Here is a 19,675-nt window from a genome sequence, read left to right as displayed (position 1 = left end):
GTCACGTCATCTCAGGTACACATCAAAAGGGGAAGCTCAGCTCCAATAACAGCTTATTTTCAGCAGGGACCCAGATATCTACATTAGCCAAATTAAGGACATAGTGATGTCAGGGTTCCTTTGTAAGAGGAATTGACATCCCCTCCCTCTTAGCACCAAACCTTGGGAGTGTTTTGAAGGGACCACACATCCCAGGAGTGTGCAAGTTGGAGTCTCAAATCTCCTCTTCTTACATACCTTCCTCTAAAGACTAGAAGTGTAGGTGTGGCAAATTGAGCATACTGAACAATAGGCTATGATTGAGATGTACATATAACACATATAAAAAAACCAAATAATTCATTGTAAAAAAAAAAAACCTCACATACACTCAATCAGGCCTGGATTTACATCACTGGAGCCTATAGGCACAGATGTCCTGGCACCTTAGACTTCACCCTCTGTGAACCTACAAACACCCACCGAACTGCACCATTAGTGTGCTGGCTGTTGGCCCAGCTGTCACTTCTCCCTTACTTCTCTTGCCTGTCAGATGTAGTTATAGGTGTCCCTTAGCATTAGGTAGCCAGAGGTACCCTCAATATTAAGTAGCTAGTGGTGCCTCCAACTGATGGGAGATCTTGTCAGTGGAATGCCAAGAGGTGGGTGAGTAACTTCTCCTTTACACTCTGCTTGGGACTCTGCATAGGGAAGGAGGGTATTAGTGATTCAGCCACTACTGCAGCCTCAGAGAGCAGCAGGACTGCCAAAAGGAAACATCCATATCCTTCTCAGTTAAGGTTACCTTTAAGGATACCCAAGGCAGAATAAAGAGGGGAAAAGACAGCCCATACAGAGTTGTGGACATGTTTGCAAACACATCCCTATGTGTCTGGAGAAGAGGGAGCGTGGATAGAGAGGTGGAACTGAAATTCAGTGCATGTGTCGCACAAGCACTTTCTGTTCAAAGGTTGCCAACTAACATCTGCAAACAAGCCCAGACCTCTGTTTTGCCTCGGTTTTCCTTCAAAGTGAATCTGAAGTGAAAATAAAGTTATGAGATAATGTTTTAAACGTGTAGCACAGCTAAGAAATAGAACATTAGTAGCAAAAATATGAGTCTCATATTGTTTCCAGTACAGGAAGAGTAAGGCCCCATTTACACTTAAAGGGATACTGTAGGGGGGTCGGGGGAAAATGAGCTGAACTTACCCAGGGCTTCTAATGGTCCCCGGCAGACATCCTGTGTTGGCGCAGCCACTCCCCAATGCTCCGGCCCCGCCTCCGGTTCACTTCTGGAATCTCTGACTTTAAAGTCAGAAAACCACTGCGCCTGCGTTGCCGTGTCCTCGCTCCCGCTGATGTCACCAGGAGTGTACTGCGCAGACACAGACCATACTGGGCCTGCGCTGTGTGCTCTTGATGACATCAGCGGGATCGAGGACACGGCAACACAGGCGCAGTAGTTTTCTGACTTTAAAGTCAGATATTCCAGAAGTGAACCGGAGGCGGGGCCGGAGCATCGGTGAGCGGCTGCGCGGGCACAGGATGTCTGTGGGGGACCATTAGAAGCCCCGGGTAAGTTCAGCTCATTTTCCCCCGACCCCCCCTACAGTATCCCTTTAGTCAGTTGTTCTCAGTTATAACTGAAAGGTCAACTCATTTTCAAAGTAAGTCCCATGTTTTCCTATGGCACCTTTCACACTTAATGCGTTTTAACTTAAATATTTTTCACAATGCACTGCTATGGAGAAGAAAAAAAAAAACCACGTACCAACTGATTAAGTGTAAACGGAGCCTTAGAGCCTGTTTCCACTACACGCAGATTGGATGCAGAATGGATGAAGAAAAACTAACTCCAATGAATGCCTATGGGAAAATCTGCATCAGAAAAATTGCGTTTAGTGGAACAAGCCCATATGCATTTATTGAAGTCAGTTTTTCTGCATCCATTCTGCATCCAAACTGCATGTAGTGGAAACAGGCCCTTAAGAAACCAGTTATTATCTATGCAAAAGAGCTTCTCTGAGCTCTCTGACTGATTTAGTCAGAAAGCAATGCTATTTTTCGCGAACACTGCATATGCAGCGCAGGAGACTTGGGCGCAGCCAGCGCCACCATAGACCATAATAGGAATTACGGCTATAGAGGCGCACAGTCAGTAACTTCGGCACCGTCAGAAGACGGAGCTGAAGTTACATTTAAAACACTGTAATTCGCCTTCCAGCAATAGCTGAAAGCCGAAGTACATCATTCCCCACTATCCACATGGACCTAGAGGGGGAATAGTATTTATCACTGCCGGGAACTTGTGCAGCAGCAGGATAAGCCATACCGGCTGTATCCTGCGCGGAAGTCTCCTGGTGGCGAATTCTCTAGGATGCACTTTCTGAAGCACTTATCTCAACTTATCTCTCTCCCTTTCTTGTTTGTTTAACCACTTTACCCCCCGCAGTACGAATTTCTCTGTCCCTTTTTTTCCCCCTAAAAAACCAAGGGATGGAGAAATCCGTACCTTCCGCGCTACCGCCGCTGTCCGCGCATTCCCGCCGCTCGTGCACGCCGCCGCCTGCTCGCCCGGAGATCAATGAACGGGAAAATCCATTCCCGTTCGTTGATCTAAGCCCACGCAATGATCTGCTGCTTCTTTGAGAAACAGCGCGATCATTGTGATTTGCTCAGCCTCGTAGTGCTTCCTGTAAGCGTCCTTCCGGAGTGAGTTTGTTCCACAGTGAGTTTGTTTACATGCGGACGCTTACAGGTCGCATATAAACAAACTCATGTAAACAAACTCGCATGTAAACAAACACATGTAAACAAACTCACTGTGGCCATCTTGCGGCAAAATAGTAAAACTACACCCTAAAGCATTTTACATATACAAATACATTAGTTTTACACAATAAATTAACTCATTACCTCCCACACTCCCCAATATTTTTTTTTTTTTGTAATTAAAAAAAAAAAATACAATAAAAAAAAACATAAATAGTTACCTCAGGGACTAATCTTTTTAAATATTTATGTCAAGAGGGTATAACACTGTTACTTTATAAACTACGGGCTTGTAATTAGGGATGGATGCAAAACTGAAAAAAATGCACCTTTATTTCCAAATAAAATATTGTCACCAAACATTGTGATAGGGACATAATTTAAACGGTTTTATAACCAGGTCAAATGGCCAAATACATTTCATGGGTTTTAACTACAGTAGCATGCATTATTTAAAAACTATAATGGCCGAAAACTAAAAAATAATATTTTTTCCCACATTTTTTCCTATTTTCCCATTAAAACACATTTAGAATAAAATAATTCTTGGTATAATGTCCCACCTAAAGAAAGCCTAAAAAAAAAGGTGAAAAAAAACAAGATATAGTTAATTTCATTGTGATAAGTAATAATAAAGTTATAGACGAATGAATGGAAGACGCGCTGAAAGGTGAAAATTGCTCTGGGGTTCAAGGGGTAAAACCCCTCAGTGGTGAAGTGGTTAAGGTTTTTCTGCCAGGAAGTTCAAAGGATAATTAGCCCTGCTCTGTTTCATCATTTAAAATACAGAGTGTAATTTGTCAACTACAAATAGTATAGAATGATGCAGTGTAATAGAAAAACAGCTATAGAACTGAAAATAAAAATATGAGACTCTTTTGTTTACTCCTAATTCTATCCATACTACACATACAATTCATTAGATCATAAGTTTTTTGTTTTCTTTTTCGCTTCAGTGTCACTTTAAGATACCGTCTAAACCAGGGGTCCCCAAACGTTTTGGGTTGAGGGCCGGGTCAACATACTTCAGACCGCTGGTGGGCCGGAGTAAACATAAAATGATGTAGAAGTCTTTGCGGACCAGACAGTGAAGCATACCCAGGTGACAATCTGCAAGCCAATTGGACAGCAGTGTCACCTGATGTGGAATTTGATTGGAAACCAGCAAAATTTCTGCTTTCTGGCTTCCATGTGGATGGGGGGTGCTGCACTGCTATTCCATATGTGGACCACCAATATTTAAAGATGTAGCTGACTGCATTTATAAGCAATACATTTTCTGTGTGGGGGGCCGGTAAGAAAGCCTTAGGGGGCCACATTCGGCCCGCGGGCCTTAGTTTGAGGACCACTGGTCTAAACATTATTTTGGCAGCTGACTCTGAAAGACAAAAAAATGAACAAGTATTTTCAAATGCTATTTCTATTTAGTTCTTAACCCAATGACACATCTTTGCTTTCTCCTTTAAGTAAGATTAAAAAAAAAAAATTTACAATGCTAAGTGTGCCTTTAACCTGTTTGGTTACATTCTTTAGATTCCAGGATGAGAACTCTGGGCCATATAAGTGATGCAAGATTTATATCCATGGGATTGCAGCCAGGATTGTGCTCACACCTGCACAGCGTAAGTAATGCTGTAACTTCAGTTAAAGTTTATGTGGGCTGCCTGCGCATATACATTTTAACATAGTTTAGTTAATGTACTATATAAGCTGAATCCAGAAACAACAGATTTGTGCTTGGCATCTAAAAGTTCAAACAATCAGGCATTGTCTTAATATTGATGTGCTGGTATTGGGAAAGAAAAGCTAGCCACCACTTTCCACATCTATTTCTGACCAAAGAAACACTTCTACTGCCCTATTCCACCAGAAATGAGATGGTAAGCAGAAAAAAAATGTTTATTCAGTTCAGAGCCGGGCCGAGGCATAGGCTGTAGAGGCTCCAGCCTCAGGGCGCAGTGTACAATACAATACAATACAATAACATTTGTAAAGCGCTTTTCTCCCATAGGACTCAAAGCGCATAGTGTAGGAGGGGGCACACAATTCATTCAGCTGTCATTCCTAATTGTGTATTAAGCAGAAAGAAATAAGAAAAGGGGATACATAGCAGTGACTGCAAGCCATTTAACTAGATATTAACCACTTAAGCTCTCAGTCGTTTTCACTTTATGCATCCGAGCTATGTTCACCTCCCATTCATTAGCCTATAACTTTATCACTACTTATCACAATGAACTGATCTATATCTTGTTTTTTCCGCCACCAATTAGGCTTTCTTTGGGGGTACATTTTGCTAAGAGCTACCTTACTGTAAATGCATTTTAACAGTAAGAATAAGAAAAAAAATGAAAAAAATTCATTATTTGTCAGTTTTCGGCCATTATAGTTTTAAAATAATACATGCCTCCATAATTAAAACCCACGTATTGTAATTGCCCATTTGTCACGGTTATTTCACCATTTAAATTATGTCCCTATCACAATGTATCGCGACAATATTTTATTTGGAAATAAAAGAGCATTTTTTCCGTTTTGCATTCATCACTATTTACAAGCTTATAAAAAAAAAAAATAGAGAGAAATATTTCATCTTTATATAGATATTTAAAAAGTTTAGACCCTTAGGTAAATATTTATGTCTTTTTTTTTTATAGAAATGTTTTTTGTTTTTTTTTACTGAACATTTTATGTGGGCATTTTTGGGAGGGTGGAATATAAAAGTGTTTTATTTGGGGAAATATTTGTGTATTGTAATGTTTTTTAACTTTTACTTGTAGTTTTACTTTTTGGCCACAAGATGGCAATCTTGAGTTTGTTTACATGACGTCACTCTAAGCGTACAATGTACGCTTAGAGGGACAGAGCTTCAGAAAAAGCGAAGCTTCCGAGAGAAGCTGTCGCTTTTTCAGCGGGGGAGAGGAATCAGTGATCGGGCTCCATAGCCCGATACATTGATTCCGTGGCTACCGAATCCGCGGCCGGGAGTGCGCGTGCACGTGCGCGATTGGCCGCGGGAGTGCGCCTGTCCTCCTTGACGTTTTTATACGTCAAGGAGGACAAAGTGGTTAAGGTGTTGGGGAGGTTGTGAGCCCTGTGGCCCTCTTAGTCTAATAGCAATCAGTATGTGATGACTGGAGTGGAAGGGATGGAGGGGTGCACTTTGGTGTCTCAGCCTTAGGTGCTGGAGGACCTTGTCCCTGCTCTGATTCAGTTGACTATAGCTGTGGAGAGCTATAGGTCTGCTCTACTGCCCATTTTAGTATCTGGGAACTGGCTGAATTGTTTGATACATGGCTATTCAGTGATGCCATCCTTCATTCATTCATTCATTCATTCATTCATTCATTCATTCATTCATTCATTCATTACTTCATTACTTTATATCATGCACAAACCTTTAGATTTCAGGATGAGCACTCTGAGTCATATAAGTGATGTAAGACTTATGTCCATGGGATTGCAGCCAGCCCAGGACTGTGCTCACACCTGCACAGTGTAAGTAATGCAGTGCAGTATAAATGTGCCCATAAGCAGTACAATTTTTGTATCAGAGGGGATGTTTAGACGTGATTTGAAGGACCATAACTAATAGAAAGGCAATTATCGGTTGTTCCCATTGATGGAAAGCTTTAAGAAGGTTTTGCATTCCGATTCGATCATAAAATCCAACATTTGGATCGATCATTTTCCGATTGACCATTTGATTTGCGCCACAAATGACACAGTTTTCTATACAATTCAATCATAAAAAGTGAGTTGAAATATCGAATCTGGTAGAAAAATTGTACCGTTAATGGGCACCTTTAGAGGTGTGCTTGCCCCAGAATGATGATTTCTGATTGTTTTGTGTGGCATTTCAACAGTAGACGCTGTACAGATGCTGCTCTGTGGAGAAGTGTGGGTGATGACAGGCAAGTAGCACTCTACTGTGGGTAGATCACACAAAAGCAATATGTGCCAAGGGACCACAATCTGCCCTGACAGACAGCTATGGGGAGGGTAAAGACCAGCGGAGATGAAGATGAGAGGGTGCAGATTATTGGAGGGGTGCAGCGATACAGGTGAGTTACTATACTGGCAAAACATTTTAAAGGGCCCTGGGGATAGAGATGCTTCTTAATTGGAGTTCCAGTTTAAAGCATTAAATTGTATATTATATATTTAATAAGATATAGACCAAATGGCCTGATTCATACAGGTGTCCCACCTGTATGAATCAGACCATTTGGGGGCTGGGATCAGCAGGTGTCTAATAGGTGCCAATGGATAGTATTGGTACAGTAGTAGCCAATCAGCTACTACATAGGGAAAATTAGAGAAGTTGATCATTTATTTTGTAAATGATCAGCTGAAAACTGCGGTCATTTGGGAGCCAAGGGTTAGTTTTATATTTTGGTGGGGGAAGGTTTCTGGTAGGTTCTTGGGAGGTGGTTAATGTCAGGGCTAGTTTTAGCTACAATGGGGACCCAGGCAAAAGTAACCTGACACGACACCCCCCTTGCAAAAAATTCACCCTCTAGTGGCCCCACTTTATTGTGCTCCCCAGGGTACTTGCAACAATTTTTCCAGTATAGCATCTCACCTGTCCTCAGGGCCGGTTCTAGTAACAATGGGGCCCCTGGGCAAAATTAACCTGGGAGCCCCCATAGATACCCCCCCCCCCCAACCAAAAAGCGGCAGTAGAGAACTTTTGTTGCAGCCATATTTCCCCATAGGACCCCTGAGACAGGGGCTGACACCCCCTGGCTCTGCCAAAGACTACTGTGTCGGGGCCCTGGGAAGCAACAGTTTAGTTGGGGAGAGACACCTTGGGGACAGGCTCTGGTGCCCTGGGGCAATTGTCCCCTTTGCCTCTATGGTAGCGCCGGCCCTGCCTGTCCTACTACCACACTGGCACATTAGTCCATATGCTCTGGTCTTCATCCTTTCCTTGCAGGGGCGCATCTCCTCCATGACCCATCACATGTTATTATGTGATGACATTGGCCAGGTCAATAAGAAGATGTGAGTAGCAGAGATGAAGAAGAGAGGGCGCAGATTATTGGAGGGGTGAAGCAGCCGAGACAGGTGAGTTACTATACTGGCAAAAATTTTGAAAGGGCCCTGGGGATGGAGATGCTTCTTAATTAGAGTTCCGATTTAAAGCATTCAATTGTATATTATATATTTAACAAGATATATTTTATATATTTCTCAACAGACTTAATTTTAAACAAATCTTTAGTAAAGAGGGAGAACTACAATTCAAATGTCTTTCATTTAAATGTTTTTGATTAAAATGGGGTTGTAGTAGAAACTATTGTCATGTTGTTACTGCTCTCTTATTCCTGTTGGGAAAAACCCCTTTAGGTTCTGTTCTGTCATACCACATCTGTGCTGTAAGTGCTGAAGGGCACATTTTGGAATTAGCCAATTAAAGTAAATCTTTTAAAATTTATGTGCGCAGGTAGCGCAAGTACATTTTAATGGATGTTATGCAAATAACATAATGCATGTTACTCAATTTTCTTAAAGGACCACTATCGTGAGTTTCCTAAGATTTTAAATAAATTAACACATACAAATACATTTACAGTAGGTAGTAGAAATCTGACAGAAATGCCAGGTTTTAGACTAGCCCATCTCCTCATGGGAGATTCTCAGTGTTTTCTTTATTTTCAAAAGCACTTAGTGAATGGCCAGCATATTTGTATAAATCCTTTTCAGGAAGTTTCTTTATAAAGAATGCCAAGATGGACTAGTCCAAAACCTGTTGGTTCTTTCAGATTTCTACTACCTACTGTAAGTGACAGCAACATAGGAGCAAAGTAATTTCTTATTTGTATGTGTTTACATTGTCTTTCTGGGGAAGGTAATTGAAAAAGCCATATACTACCAGCTAGAAGCCAAAATCTTACAAAACAACATTTATGATCCATTCCAGTCTGGCTTCAGGAAACATCAGAGCACTAAAACGGCCCTCATCCAAATCTGCAAGCACCTGCTCATGGGAAGAGACAGAGGAGAGTGCTCCATCCTGATGCTGCTAGACCTTTCTGCAGCCTTTGACACATTTGACCATGACATCTTGATAAGTAGGCTACAGGAATATTGTGGCATTAATGGCATAGTTATCCAGTAGTTCCAATCCTTCTTGAGTGGCAGAAGCTAAAAAGTGTCTATGGGGCCCTTTCTGTCCACCTCTGTACCACTTAGGGCCCGTTTCCACTATTGCAGTGCGGAATCGCCGGAAAATCACCAGTGACGAAATCGCGTGCAGGTGCGATTCCGCATGCGTTTTTGCCACGATTCCGCATAGGTTAGGGTATATGCGAGTTTAACCATGTCACTGCCTGTGCAAATTAACATTGCTTCCTATGCGGAATCGCATGCGTAATCGTGGGGAAAAACGCATGCCAAAAACGCATGAAATGTCCCTATTAAATGCATTGCATGCGATTCGCATAGCGGTGTGTGGGGTGCGAATTCTGACGGCTCTGCCGTGCAGATTTTCCCCGCACACAAAAACGCTCAGCAATACGGACATGTGGAAACAGGCCCATCCACTTGTATTGGCTATGCGAATCCGCATGCGGACAACGAATGCGGATTCGCGATAGTGGAAACGGGCCCTTAAGTATGGGGTGCCCCAAAGCTCAAGCCTTTCTCCCCTGCTATTCACAATTTACATGTTATCGCTTGGAAAACTAGCTCAAAAGCACGCCCTGACACATCACTGCTATGCTGACGACACTCAATTATATCTTTCTTTTCCAGCCCGGTGTGACAGACCCAACTCCATCTATAAACGCATGTTACCGCAATGAATAAACTACATCAATGGACGAGTGACAACTGGCTGAGACTAAATGCAGATAAAAAGTCCTTCTGATCGGAGGGCAGTGTATGACAGCAAAAACGCTTTACCTGCAGTCTTCACCACTAGGAATAGGAGGCACAGATATACACAGCTCTCAGCATGTGTGTAGCCTTGAAGTTCTAACATATGGGGATTTAAACTTTAGAACTTACATCTCTGCTGTGGTGAAATCATACTATTTTCACCTGAAGAACATCGCAAAAATCAAGCACCTCATCCGCCTAAAAGATCTGCCAATGTTAGTTCATGCTATCATTACATCCTGAGTGGACTATCGTAATGCTCTCTACAACGGCCTTCCAAGGACTTGTACTGCCTACAGCTGATAAAGAATACTGCAGCCAACCTGGTCACTGCCACATAACACAGGTCCTGCACTCCCTTCACTGGCTACCTGTAAAATGGAGAATCCTATTCAAAATCAGCCTTCGGACAATTAAATCACTGCATAATCTGGGCCCTGGGTACATGAAAGAAATGCTGCAGCTTCGTAACAATCCCTGCAATCTCAGATCCACAGGTTCTAATAATCTAGTCATACCCAGAGTCCACCTAGAAACTTTTGGTTCCAGAGCCTTTTGTTATGCCGTTCCTACATAATGGAACTCCTTACATGAGCAAATCAGGACAGCTCCATCTCTGGACGTGTTTAAAGGGACTCCGAGCTCATCTAAAAAATAAAAGTTGTACTCACCCGGGGCTTTTTCCAGGCCAGTGCTGGTCGGGAGGTCCTACGATGGCGTCCTGGCTCCTCTCCTACTCCCCGCTCCAGAATGGCTGACCGGATGCAGCCCGGGCGACACTCGTCCGAGTGTCGGGCTGCTTCTTCCGCGTATGATGCGGCTGACGTCACACGCCGGCCGCCTCGCGTCATCACGGAGGCCGGCGTGAAAGTACCGCGCATGCGTGATTAAAGCGCGCACGCGCGGTACTGCCACGCCGGCCGCCGTGATGACGCGAGGCGGCTGGTGTGTGACGTCAGCCGCGTCATACGCGGAAGGAGCAGCCCGACACTCGGCCGAGTGTCGCCCGGGCTGCGGCCGGTCAGCCATTCCGGAGCGGGGAGTAGGAGAGGAGCCAGGAAGCCGTCGTGGGACCTCCCGACCAGCACTGGGCTGGAAAAAGCCATGGGTGAGTACAACAATGAGCTCGGAGTCCCTTTAAATCCAGACTGAAAACCCACCTGTTCAGTCAGGCATTTGCAGAAATATAATCTTGTTGTATTAATACTTTATTTTACTGCCAATTGCTGAATCTGAGAGAGCCTAAGCGCTTTAAATCCTATGGGAGAAAAGCGCTACAGAAATGTTATTGTTATTTTAAAATTTTTGCGATATTGGGCCTTTAACTCGCATTATACATACACAAGTTGTGCGTATAACACAAATCATGCAAATTGTATAATGAGGGCTATGCAGTTACTGCAACGTCAGTTAAAGGGGCACTATGGCGAAACAATTGTAAAATTTAAAATATGTGCAAACATAAACAAATAGGTACGTTTTTTTCCAGAGTAAAATGAGCCATAAATTACTTTTCTCCAATGTTGCTCTCACTTACATTAGGTACTGGTAGTAGAAATCTGACAGAAGGGACAGGTTTTGGACTAATCCATCTCTTCATGGGGGCATTCTCAGGGATTTATTTATTTTCAAAAGCTCGGTCCAACTGCCAAAAAACTGTGTAGTGAGCAGGGAAGCTGGCCAGCATCATTGTTTAAATGCTTTTAAGGGTATATCTTTATAAAGAATAAAAGCCTTGCTGAGAATCCCCTTTGGAGAGATGGACTAGTCCAAAACCTGTCGCTTCTGTCAGATTTCTACTACCTACTGTAGTGACAGTCACATAGGAGAAAAGTAATTTATGGCTCATTTTACTCTGGAAAAAAACGTACTTCTTATTTGTCTTTGTTTGCACATATTTTAAATTTTAAAATTTTTCGCCATAGTGCCCCTTTAAAATTTACGTGGGCTGCCTGTGCATATACATTTTAACATAGTTTAGTTAATGTACTACATAAGCTGAATCCAGAAACAACAGATTTGTGGTTGGCATCTAAAAGTTCGAACAAGTCAGGCACTGACTTAATATTGATGTGCTGGTATTAGGAAAAAAAGCTAGCCACCATTTTCCACATCTATTTCTGACCAAAGAAACACTTCTACTACCCTTTTCCACCAGAACCGAGATGGTAAACAGAAAAAAAAGTGTTTATTCAGTTGACTATAGCTGTGGAGAGCTCTAGGTCATTACTTTATATCATGCATAAATCTTTAGATTCCAGGATGAGAACACTGGGTCATATAAGTGATGTAATGATAGATACACACGGGCTACGGTGGTTGCTGTTGCTAGCACACAGGAGACATTTGCGCAACAGCTCGGCGACAGCTCGGCCTGAGCGACAGCTGTCTGCACGTCTCTGCCCAACAGGCAGAGACGCGGCGGAAGCTGTTGCCGAAGGTTCGTCCCCCTGCCGGAAGCTCCGTTCACAGTGTGTGGGTAGCTGTCGCTAGTCCGCATACACATGCAGTACGCGTGTCGACTAGCGACAGTTGCGGAGACAGAAGTTGCCAGCGATTGAACTTTTCAATTGCATGGCAACTGCTGTCTCCGGTGACAGTTCGCGGTGCACGCCTCATCCACACGTGGCAACTGTCACACAGACATGCGTGTGCCACGTGTTTGTGGCGACAGTTGTGCCCCGTGTGTATGCGCCTTTAGACTTATTTCCATGGGATTGCAGCCAGGACTGTGCTCACACCTGCACAGTGTAACTAATGCTGTGCAGAGGAATAAGGCACAAAAAAACAAAACACTTTTACTGCCCTATTCCACCAGAACCGAGATGGTAAGCAGACAACAAAAAGTGCTTATTCAGTTGACTATAGCTGTGAAGAGAGCTCTAGGTCTGCTCTACTGCACATTTTAGTATCTAAGCAATGGCTGAATTGTTTGATATGTGGCTATTCAGTGTTGTCATCATTCACTCATTCATTCATTACTTTATATCATGTATAAATGTTGATCTATCACACATATTTGTAAAAGAGCAAACTTTCACATAACAGTGTGCAAAACCCAGACACAATTTATGTTACATAAACAAAACAACAACAACAACAAAAAATGGATTTGGTTACCTCTTCCTTCTTTGGAGAAACAATGCTCCCACACATCTGATAAAGTGTTAGGGAAAGCAATCCTCCTAAGACAATTATACAGCCATTGACAGTCCATTGAAGTCTTTTGAGTCTCTTGTCTTCAGCATGTTGCTCATTTCTGCACTGTGTAATCTGACTCTCTTCCTGAAGCATGTTAACTCTTACTTCCATTTCTCTTTCTATGAACTGCTATGTCGCTTCTGAACTCAAGATCCAAAAAGACTTTTGTAAGCATGGTTTTACTAAGTAAATCAGCAATAAATAAAGGCACAAACACCCTCCCAAGTATCCAATCTTCCCCTCCCACCTGAGTGGGAGTATTCCGCCTACAGTCGATACTCATACTATATTTTAGCCAGTGCTCTTGACGTTTACGCTGTACAATGCACTGTGATTACTATGTGTACTTTCAGGAAAGTCCCGTAGGAGGTCTTAGGATAATGAAGCTATGTGGGTTGGTTTCGAAGCAAACACTGTAAGCTTCAATTGGCTAAGAGTGAAACTAAGAGGAAATACTTTCATAGAGGGAAATAGCCAAATAGTAATTGCTTAATATAAGCTAGGGATTTTTTCCATTTTTTTTTCTGAGTGCGTAAGTTTAAAAAAAAAGCTGTCTAGAAAGTATACTAATAAAAAATTGCAGAAATGACCTTTCATAAAATGTTTACAATAGAATTTATTTTACTTAAAGTCAAAATTATAACAATTGTTTAAAATATCTGTGTAGACAGGTGTGAGAAAACGCGGAAAAGCCACCGCGTGTACTGGCAGCAAGGCGGCTGGCTCTGCATACAGCGCGGCGGTTTGTATGCAGCAGCATGCGTCTGACACTATGATGGAACACGGAAAAGCCGCCGCATGTTCTGGCAGCAAGGCGGCTGTTTCCGCGTCCAACGCAGCGGTTTGCACGCAGCAGTGTGTGTCTGGAATGGCTGGCTCTGTTGGTGCACCTGGATGGAGAGCTACGCGCGCGCCCGCCAGAAGTCAGGATCTTTATACCAGCTGGAGATGGATCAGCTGATCAGGACGATCAGCTGATTCCTGCTGGACTCCTGATTGGCTGAGTGCTCAGGCGGGCGGCAGAGTCCTGCAACTATATTTACTGCTTGCTTGCCAGTTGCTGGTTGTCTGCAATTGCGAACACTTATGTGGAAGCATTCAGACCATAGTCAGATCCTACAGTGTGCTTAAACCAGGAGGACCTGGGAATTCACACTGAGCCAGATTACTTTTGTTTATCATTGTGTTATACTCAGGACTAGGTCTAGGGTGCTGAGACCACGGACCTCGCACTCAGACTAGGGAACTGTATTATCATTTGTGTTATACTCCAGACTAGTTCCAGGGTGCTGAGACTACGGACCTCGCATCCAAGGCTAGGGAATTGTATTATCATTTGTGTTATACTCCAGACTAGTTCCAGGGTGCTGAGACCACGGACCTCGCACCCAAGACTAGGGAACTGTATTATCATTTGTGTTATTCTCCAGACCTGCTTGTGACGTCCATCTTCCAGGGGTCACTAGCCACCGGGTCTTCTTGCTACTCAGCCTGGGACTCCGTCCCCTTGGATGTCTCAGGCTGCTGCAAGATCTCTGCAATTCCAAAGGGAGGTATTTATCATACTGCCAAGGACCACCTGCTCCTCGGGTTGTCCTCACTCAAAGTTATTACTGTTGCACCAAACACTCACACTATATAGTTGTCCAGAGGTTAGTAATATATCTGTATTATCGGTGATTCTGCAGATCATCAGTAATCAGATATATATCTGCATTTTTGGTGATACTGCAGATCATCAATAATCAGATTCTCTCTGCGTGCTGACACCAATCGTTACAGAATGGCAGACTCAAACCAAATGGACGCACTGTATAGGCATGTTGAAGTCCTGACTACTGCGGTAAACAATCTTTCCGGGGTAACTTTGAACCAACAGACCCAGATCAGCCAGCTATTTGGGGCTATTCAGGAACTTCAATCAGCTATAAACTCAGTGCGATCTCCTCCTAGCACAGACATACGTATGCCTGTACCCGAAAGGTTTTCTGGTCACAGATCTGACTTTCAGAACTTTAGGAATAAAGTGTTATCATACTTTGAGTTGAGGCCTAATTCATCTGGAACCGTGGCACAGAGAATTATGTTTATTAAGACTCTGTTGTCAGGGGATTCCCAGACCTGGGCATGTAATCTCCAGCCAGGAGATGGGGCTTTGGCCTTGGTGGAGGCATTTTTTAAAGCCATGGCTATAATTTACGATGATCCGGACATTGCCTCTACCGCTGAGCGGAAGCTCAAGAAGTTGCGGCAAGGCAAGGATCCGGTTGAAAATTATGCAGCGGAGTTCAGGAAGTGGGCAGTTTCTACGAGATGGGGCCCATTTGCACTGTTGGATTGTTTTTTGGCAGGATTGCCGGATGTAGTTTATGATGTGATGATAGGACATCCTGAGCCCAGATCTGTAGACGAGGCAATTTCATTGGCCATACAGATAGATCACCGTTTGCGCTACCAGAGACAGGTTCATGGTAGGAATGCAAGAAAGTCTGTCTTACACGACTCTTCTCGATCTCCATCACCCACAGACGACCAAATGCAAATCGGGTATTCAGGGTTGAGTCAGGAGAAAGAGAGTCACAGAGGGCCAAGGAAACGCAATCTAGATGGTAATAAGGGGCCAGGAGAATGCTGCCGTCTGGGGTTGGTCAACGCCATAGGCGTGCAGTCTTTACCCCTAAACAATGATCGTCTGCTCCTTCCCTGCTCTATTATATGGGAGGGTCAGACGAGGTCGGCAGAAGCCGTTGTGGACTCCGGTTCTGCCGCAAACTTCATCGATTACGATTTCGTTAAAAGTTTGGGGATACCGTTGTCCCCACTTGACCAGCAGATTCTGGTCACTGCAGTGGATGACTCGCTGCTGCAGAGTAGTCAATCTCTTTTTCAAACCCCCTTGTTGTCATGTTGTTTAGGGGCGTCACATGAAGAGAGATTACAGTTCCTGGTTATGCCCATGGCAACCTCCACCATTGTTCTTGGTATGCCTTGGTTGAAACTCCACTCCCCACAGATTGACTGGGCTTCAGGTCAGCTGCTGGAATGGTCAGCCTATTGCCATTAGCATTGCTTGGGCAGAGTGGCAGTTCGTGCTACCAAGATACAGGTGGGAGGAGTGGCAGTGCAGGTTAAGGCAGAAGCTGTAGTTAAAGATGCCAAGCCTGGGACCGGCCTACCTCGAAGGGTGGTCAGGGCACCTGCGGAGACGGTGGAGGACTGGATGCCTAGTCTGGGCCCTTGCCAGCGAGACATTCTAGGGGGTAAAACATCTCGTCAGACTTCACCGGGTACATTACAAGATTTACCAGTGTCAAGGAAACCCCAGACTCTGAAAAATCAGACTAGTAAGAGAACGTCTGTAGAGTGGGCCCTGATGCAAGCTTTACAATGGGGCCCCCCAAGCATTCTATACATAACAATTGATACATCGCATCAAAACCTGCCAATGGCAATTACAGTGTCAGAGGTGCAAGAAGGGGATGGGGAGCAGTTTGTTAATGATTACCACTATTTAAAGTATCTATAGAAGTGATTATTATGAGCACAGGATCAATAGAGAGCTAATATTGTAGTTGAGGGAGGGCCCTTTGGGGCCCCTCTGGCCCAAGGGCCCTGATGCGGTCACAACCTCTGCAACCCCTATTGCCCCCTGTTCTTCACTGCTCAGCTTGCTTGTTATCAGCCCTGAGCATTCAGTCTGGCTTTGCTCAAAAATCATTATAGCTGAGTCTGTCTTCTCTGATGTTGTTTCAAGCTGAAACTTTCCCCCTTCTGGCTCTGCTATAATGACTCAGCTATAATGATTCCTATCCTGAGCAAAGCCAGAATGAATGCTCAGTCTGGGATTTTTATCAGGGCTGATAACAAGCAGGCTAAGCAGTGAATAATGAAACAGAGAGCAGGGTAGGTGTTTTCTCTAATGTTCCCACTGATATAATGTATATGGTAAAATACATAAGAATGCTTCATCTCTGGTTCACTTTAAGGCCTGTCGTGTAATTGTAAACTACATATACGCTAAAATTGATCATTTCTCTGTCGTCTGGAAAAGTGTATGCAGGAATCCCTGATGTCGCTGGCCTCCCCTGTAGCTATTTATCTAATCAGATCTTAGTTCCCCCATTTTTTTTCGTTCCTGTGGGGATTTCATAGCAGTTCCTGCAGCTTGGCGTCACTTGCAGGACAGGGGCAAACCCAGGATTTTCAAGGGGGGATTCCTGAAAGGTCTCCCTCAACCCGCACAATACAGTGTAATAATATGGTAGGACATCATGCTGGGTACACATAATGCAATTTTCTATCTGACAGACAGGATCTGACAATTATTTCCTAAATGTCGGATCTGCTCCTAATCGACAATGGGATTGATCAGGAGCAGTTTGGATACAGATAATAATGAGGACAGCCGACATTGGTAATGAAGGGGAAAGTGAAACATTCACTCAGCAGGGCTCAGGGCTGTGCTCATACTTGTGGCTGGGTTCACATATGACATAGCGTGAAAAAGTAGCATTTTAGGATGGTGTGTTTGCAATTTTGTATTTTTACGGAGTTTTGATGCGTTTTCCTTTTTTTTTTTTTTTTTTTACACAGATGCCTTTTTCATGCGTTTAAATGCGTTTAAATGCATTTGCTAATGTAAAAAGCATATGCGTTTTGTGTGCGTATTTTTTTTTCATTTATGAAAATCACTAGGAAGACAACAGGAAGCGGAAACACATCAGATATCTTTACTTTTTAATTAAAAAGCATTGAAAAACGCAATGCATATGCATAACCATAGACTTTCATTATGGGGGTTTTGGCAGCCATCCTGCATATTATGCAACACTAACACAGTGTTTGCGAAACGCATACTGTACAAAACGCTGTGAAATGCAGCTTCTTCTGCGTTCCATAGACTAACATTGCTGCATAAAACGCAGTGTTTCCTGCTATGTTAGCGTTTCTGCTATGTGTGCACCCAGCCCTCATTCTGATAAAGGACTACTGTAGGGGGGTAGGGGGAAAAAGAGTTGAACTTACCTGAGGCTTCTAATGGTCTCATGCAGACGTCCTGTGCCCCGTGCAGCCACTCACCGATATCGATGTAGATGTAGGCCTCGATTCAGAAAGCGGTGCTAACCCTACTTTAGCACGCCTAAAGACTTTGGCCGTGTTAACGAGGGTGCTAAGTAAGGGTTAACACCGTTTTTAAAAAATCACATGGGGTGCGACGTTAAGGTAGCACCCCATGCGACCTTATAGGCGCATCGGGTGCGCCGTTTTCGCCGCACCGCGATGCAAGATACAAAGTTTTGCGTGTGTGGACTTTGCGCGCAAGTGCTTTTTATCACGCCTAAACTAACTTCGGTGTGATTCAGGGCTTTTTACAAGCGTGCTAACACTCAGCACTGCTTTGTGAATCAAGCCCGTAATGATGTAAGTGACAAAAACATTATTTTAGGTAGTTACATATTTCATTCAGCACTTCCTTTGAAACTCCTACAATTATACACTAACCACCTTCTGCAGTGATGCTCGGATACCCCCGATAATGAATTTGAGTAAATCTTCCATGGACAGTATCAAAATCCAGAAAGGTCGTGATCGTGATCCGGATTTCAAACGTGTTCCGAATTCGATACGGATTCTAGTGATTGCATGTAGAATCCGTGATCATGGATTAGACTTTAAACATTAATAGCAAAGCCCCTGAACATGCTACAATCACCAAAATTGCATGGATTATAAAGGTTAGAAAAGGGGATGCCGCGCGCCGCACCGGATAGCGGCGATCGGGCGCGCGGCGGCGGCGGCGATCGGGGTGCTGGCGCAGCTAGCAAAGTGCTAGCTGCGTCCAGCAAAAAAAAATTATGTCCAATCGGCCCAGCAGGGCCTGAGCGGCACCCTCCGGCGGCTTACCCCGTGTCACACACGGGGTTACCGCTAAGGAGGTTAATAAACCAGAAATAAGCACCTGTACCTTTAAAAGAAATGTTCCCATGCCCAATATCCTTGGAAAGGTCCCACCCCAATATCCTAATATCCTCCTATCTTGCGATCTTCTTAAGTTGATTAAAGACACACTCGACCCCCCCCCCCCCCCCCCCCCCCCCCCCCCCGTCTGTTTCCAGACATGACACAGCTGAATTGCTACAGATAAAATGGCCAATGCCTATTTAGCCTGTACCAATGCCAATGCCAAATTCACAACGTAACCACTGCAATTCCCTGCAGTCCACCCTGAAGTCCACCCTGAACTCTGCTACATAACACATTCCCCTCTCTTTTCACTTTTCTAATGTTGTCCCCTCTTTGTATGTATCTCCACTGTCACACACAAAGGATAAAGGGCAAGATGTTTTTGGTTCTATTTCATGATTTTATTAAACTAATGGCAAAGTTAGGATGTGGCCCAAATTATATTAAGAATAAGTTGATCTGTATTGAATCTGAATCTTTGAAACTGAAAGCAGACATTCTGTTACAGATGCTTTGTATTTTCAGAGAAGCACTAGACAGGGGTTCCCTGTCTAATGTAGCGAACATCAAATTTTCGATTCGCGAACGTGAATGCGAATTTTCCGCAAAAGTTCACAAACTAGGTGAACCACCATAGTTTTCAATGGGCAGGCAAATTTTAAAACCTATAGCCCCTAGTTTCTGGCCACAAAAGTGATGGAAAAGTTGTTCCAAGGGGCCCATCACCTGGACCGTGGCATGCTAGAGGGGAATCCATGGCAAAAGTCCCACCAAAAATTACAAAGTTGACGCAGAGTCATGTTTCAATCTGTAAAGGGCAGAAAATCACATTACAATTAGAAATTTGTAGAATTAAGTGCTTCAAAACGTC

General features: G+C 43.7%; 1 protein-coding gene across 1 annotated transcript in view; it reads right to left on the bottom strand.

Moving 5' to 3' along the window:
* TNFSF15 (TNF superfamily member 15) overlaps nt 1-13,156 on the bottom strand; it is a 37,829-nt gene extending 24,673 nt beyond the window's left edge. The window contains exon 1 of the mRNA XM_068249715.1: nt 12,760-13,156. Coding sequence (XP_068105816.1) covers nt 12,760-12,951 — 192 coding nt within the window. The 5' untranslated portion in view covers nt 12,952-13,156. The remainder of the gene's footprint in view (nt 1-12,759) is intronic.
* Nucleotides 13,157-19,675: the final 6,519 nt, after the last annotated feature.

The sequence above is a fragment of the Hyperolius riggenbachi genome, chromosome 8 (genome assembly GCF_040937935.1).
Source record: "Hyperolius riggenbachi isolate aHypRig1 chromosome 8, aHypRig1.pri, whole genome shotgun sequence".
In the NCBI taxonomy this organism is placed as follows: Eukaryota; Metazoa; Chordata; class Amphibia; order Anura; family Hyperoliidae; genus Hyperolius; species Hyperolius riggenbachi.
The sequence above is the reverse complement of the archived record's forward strand: the minus strand, read 5'-3'. Positions and strand labels throughout refer to the sequence as shown.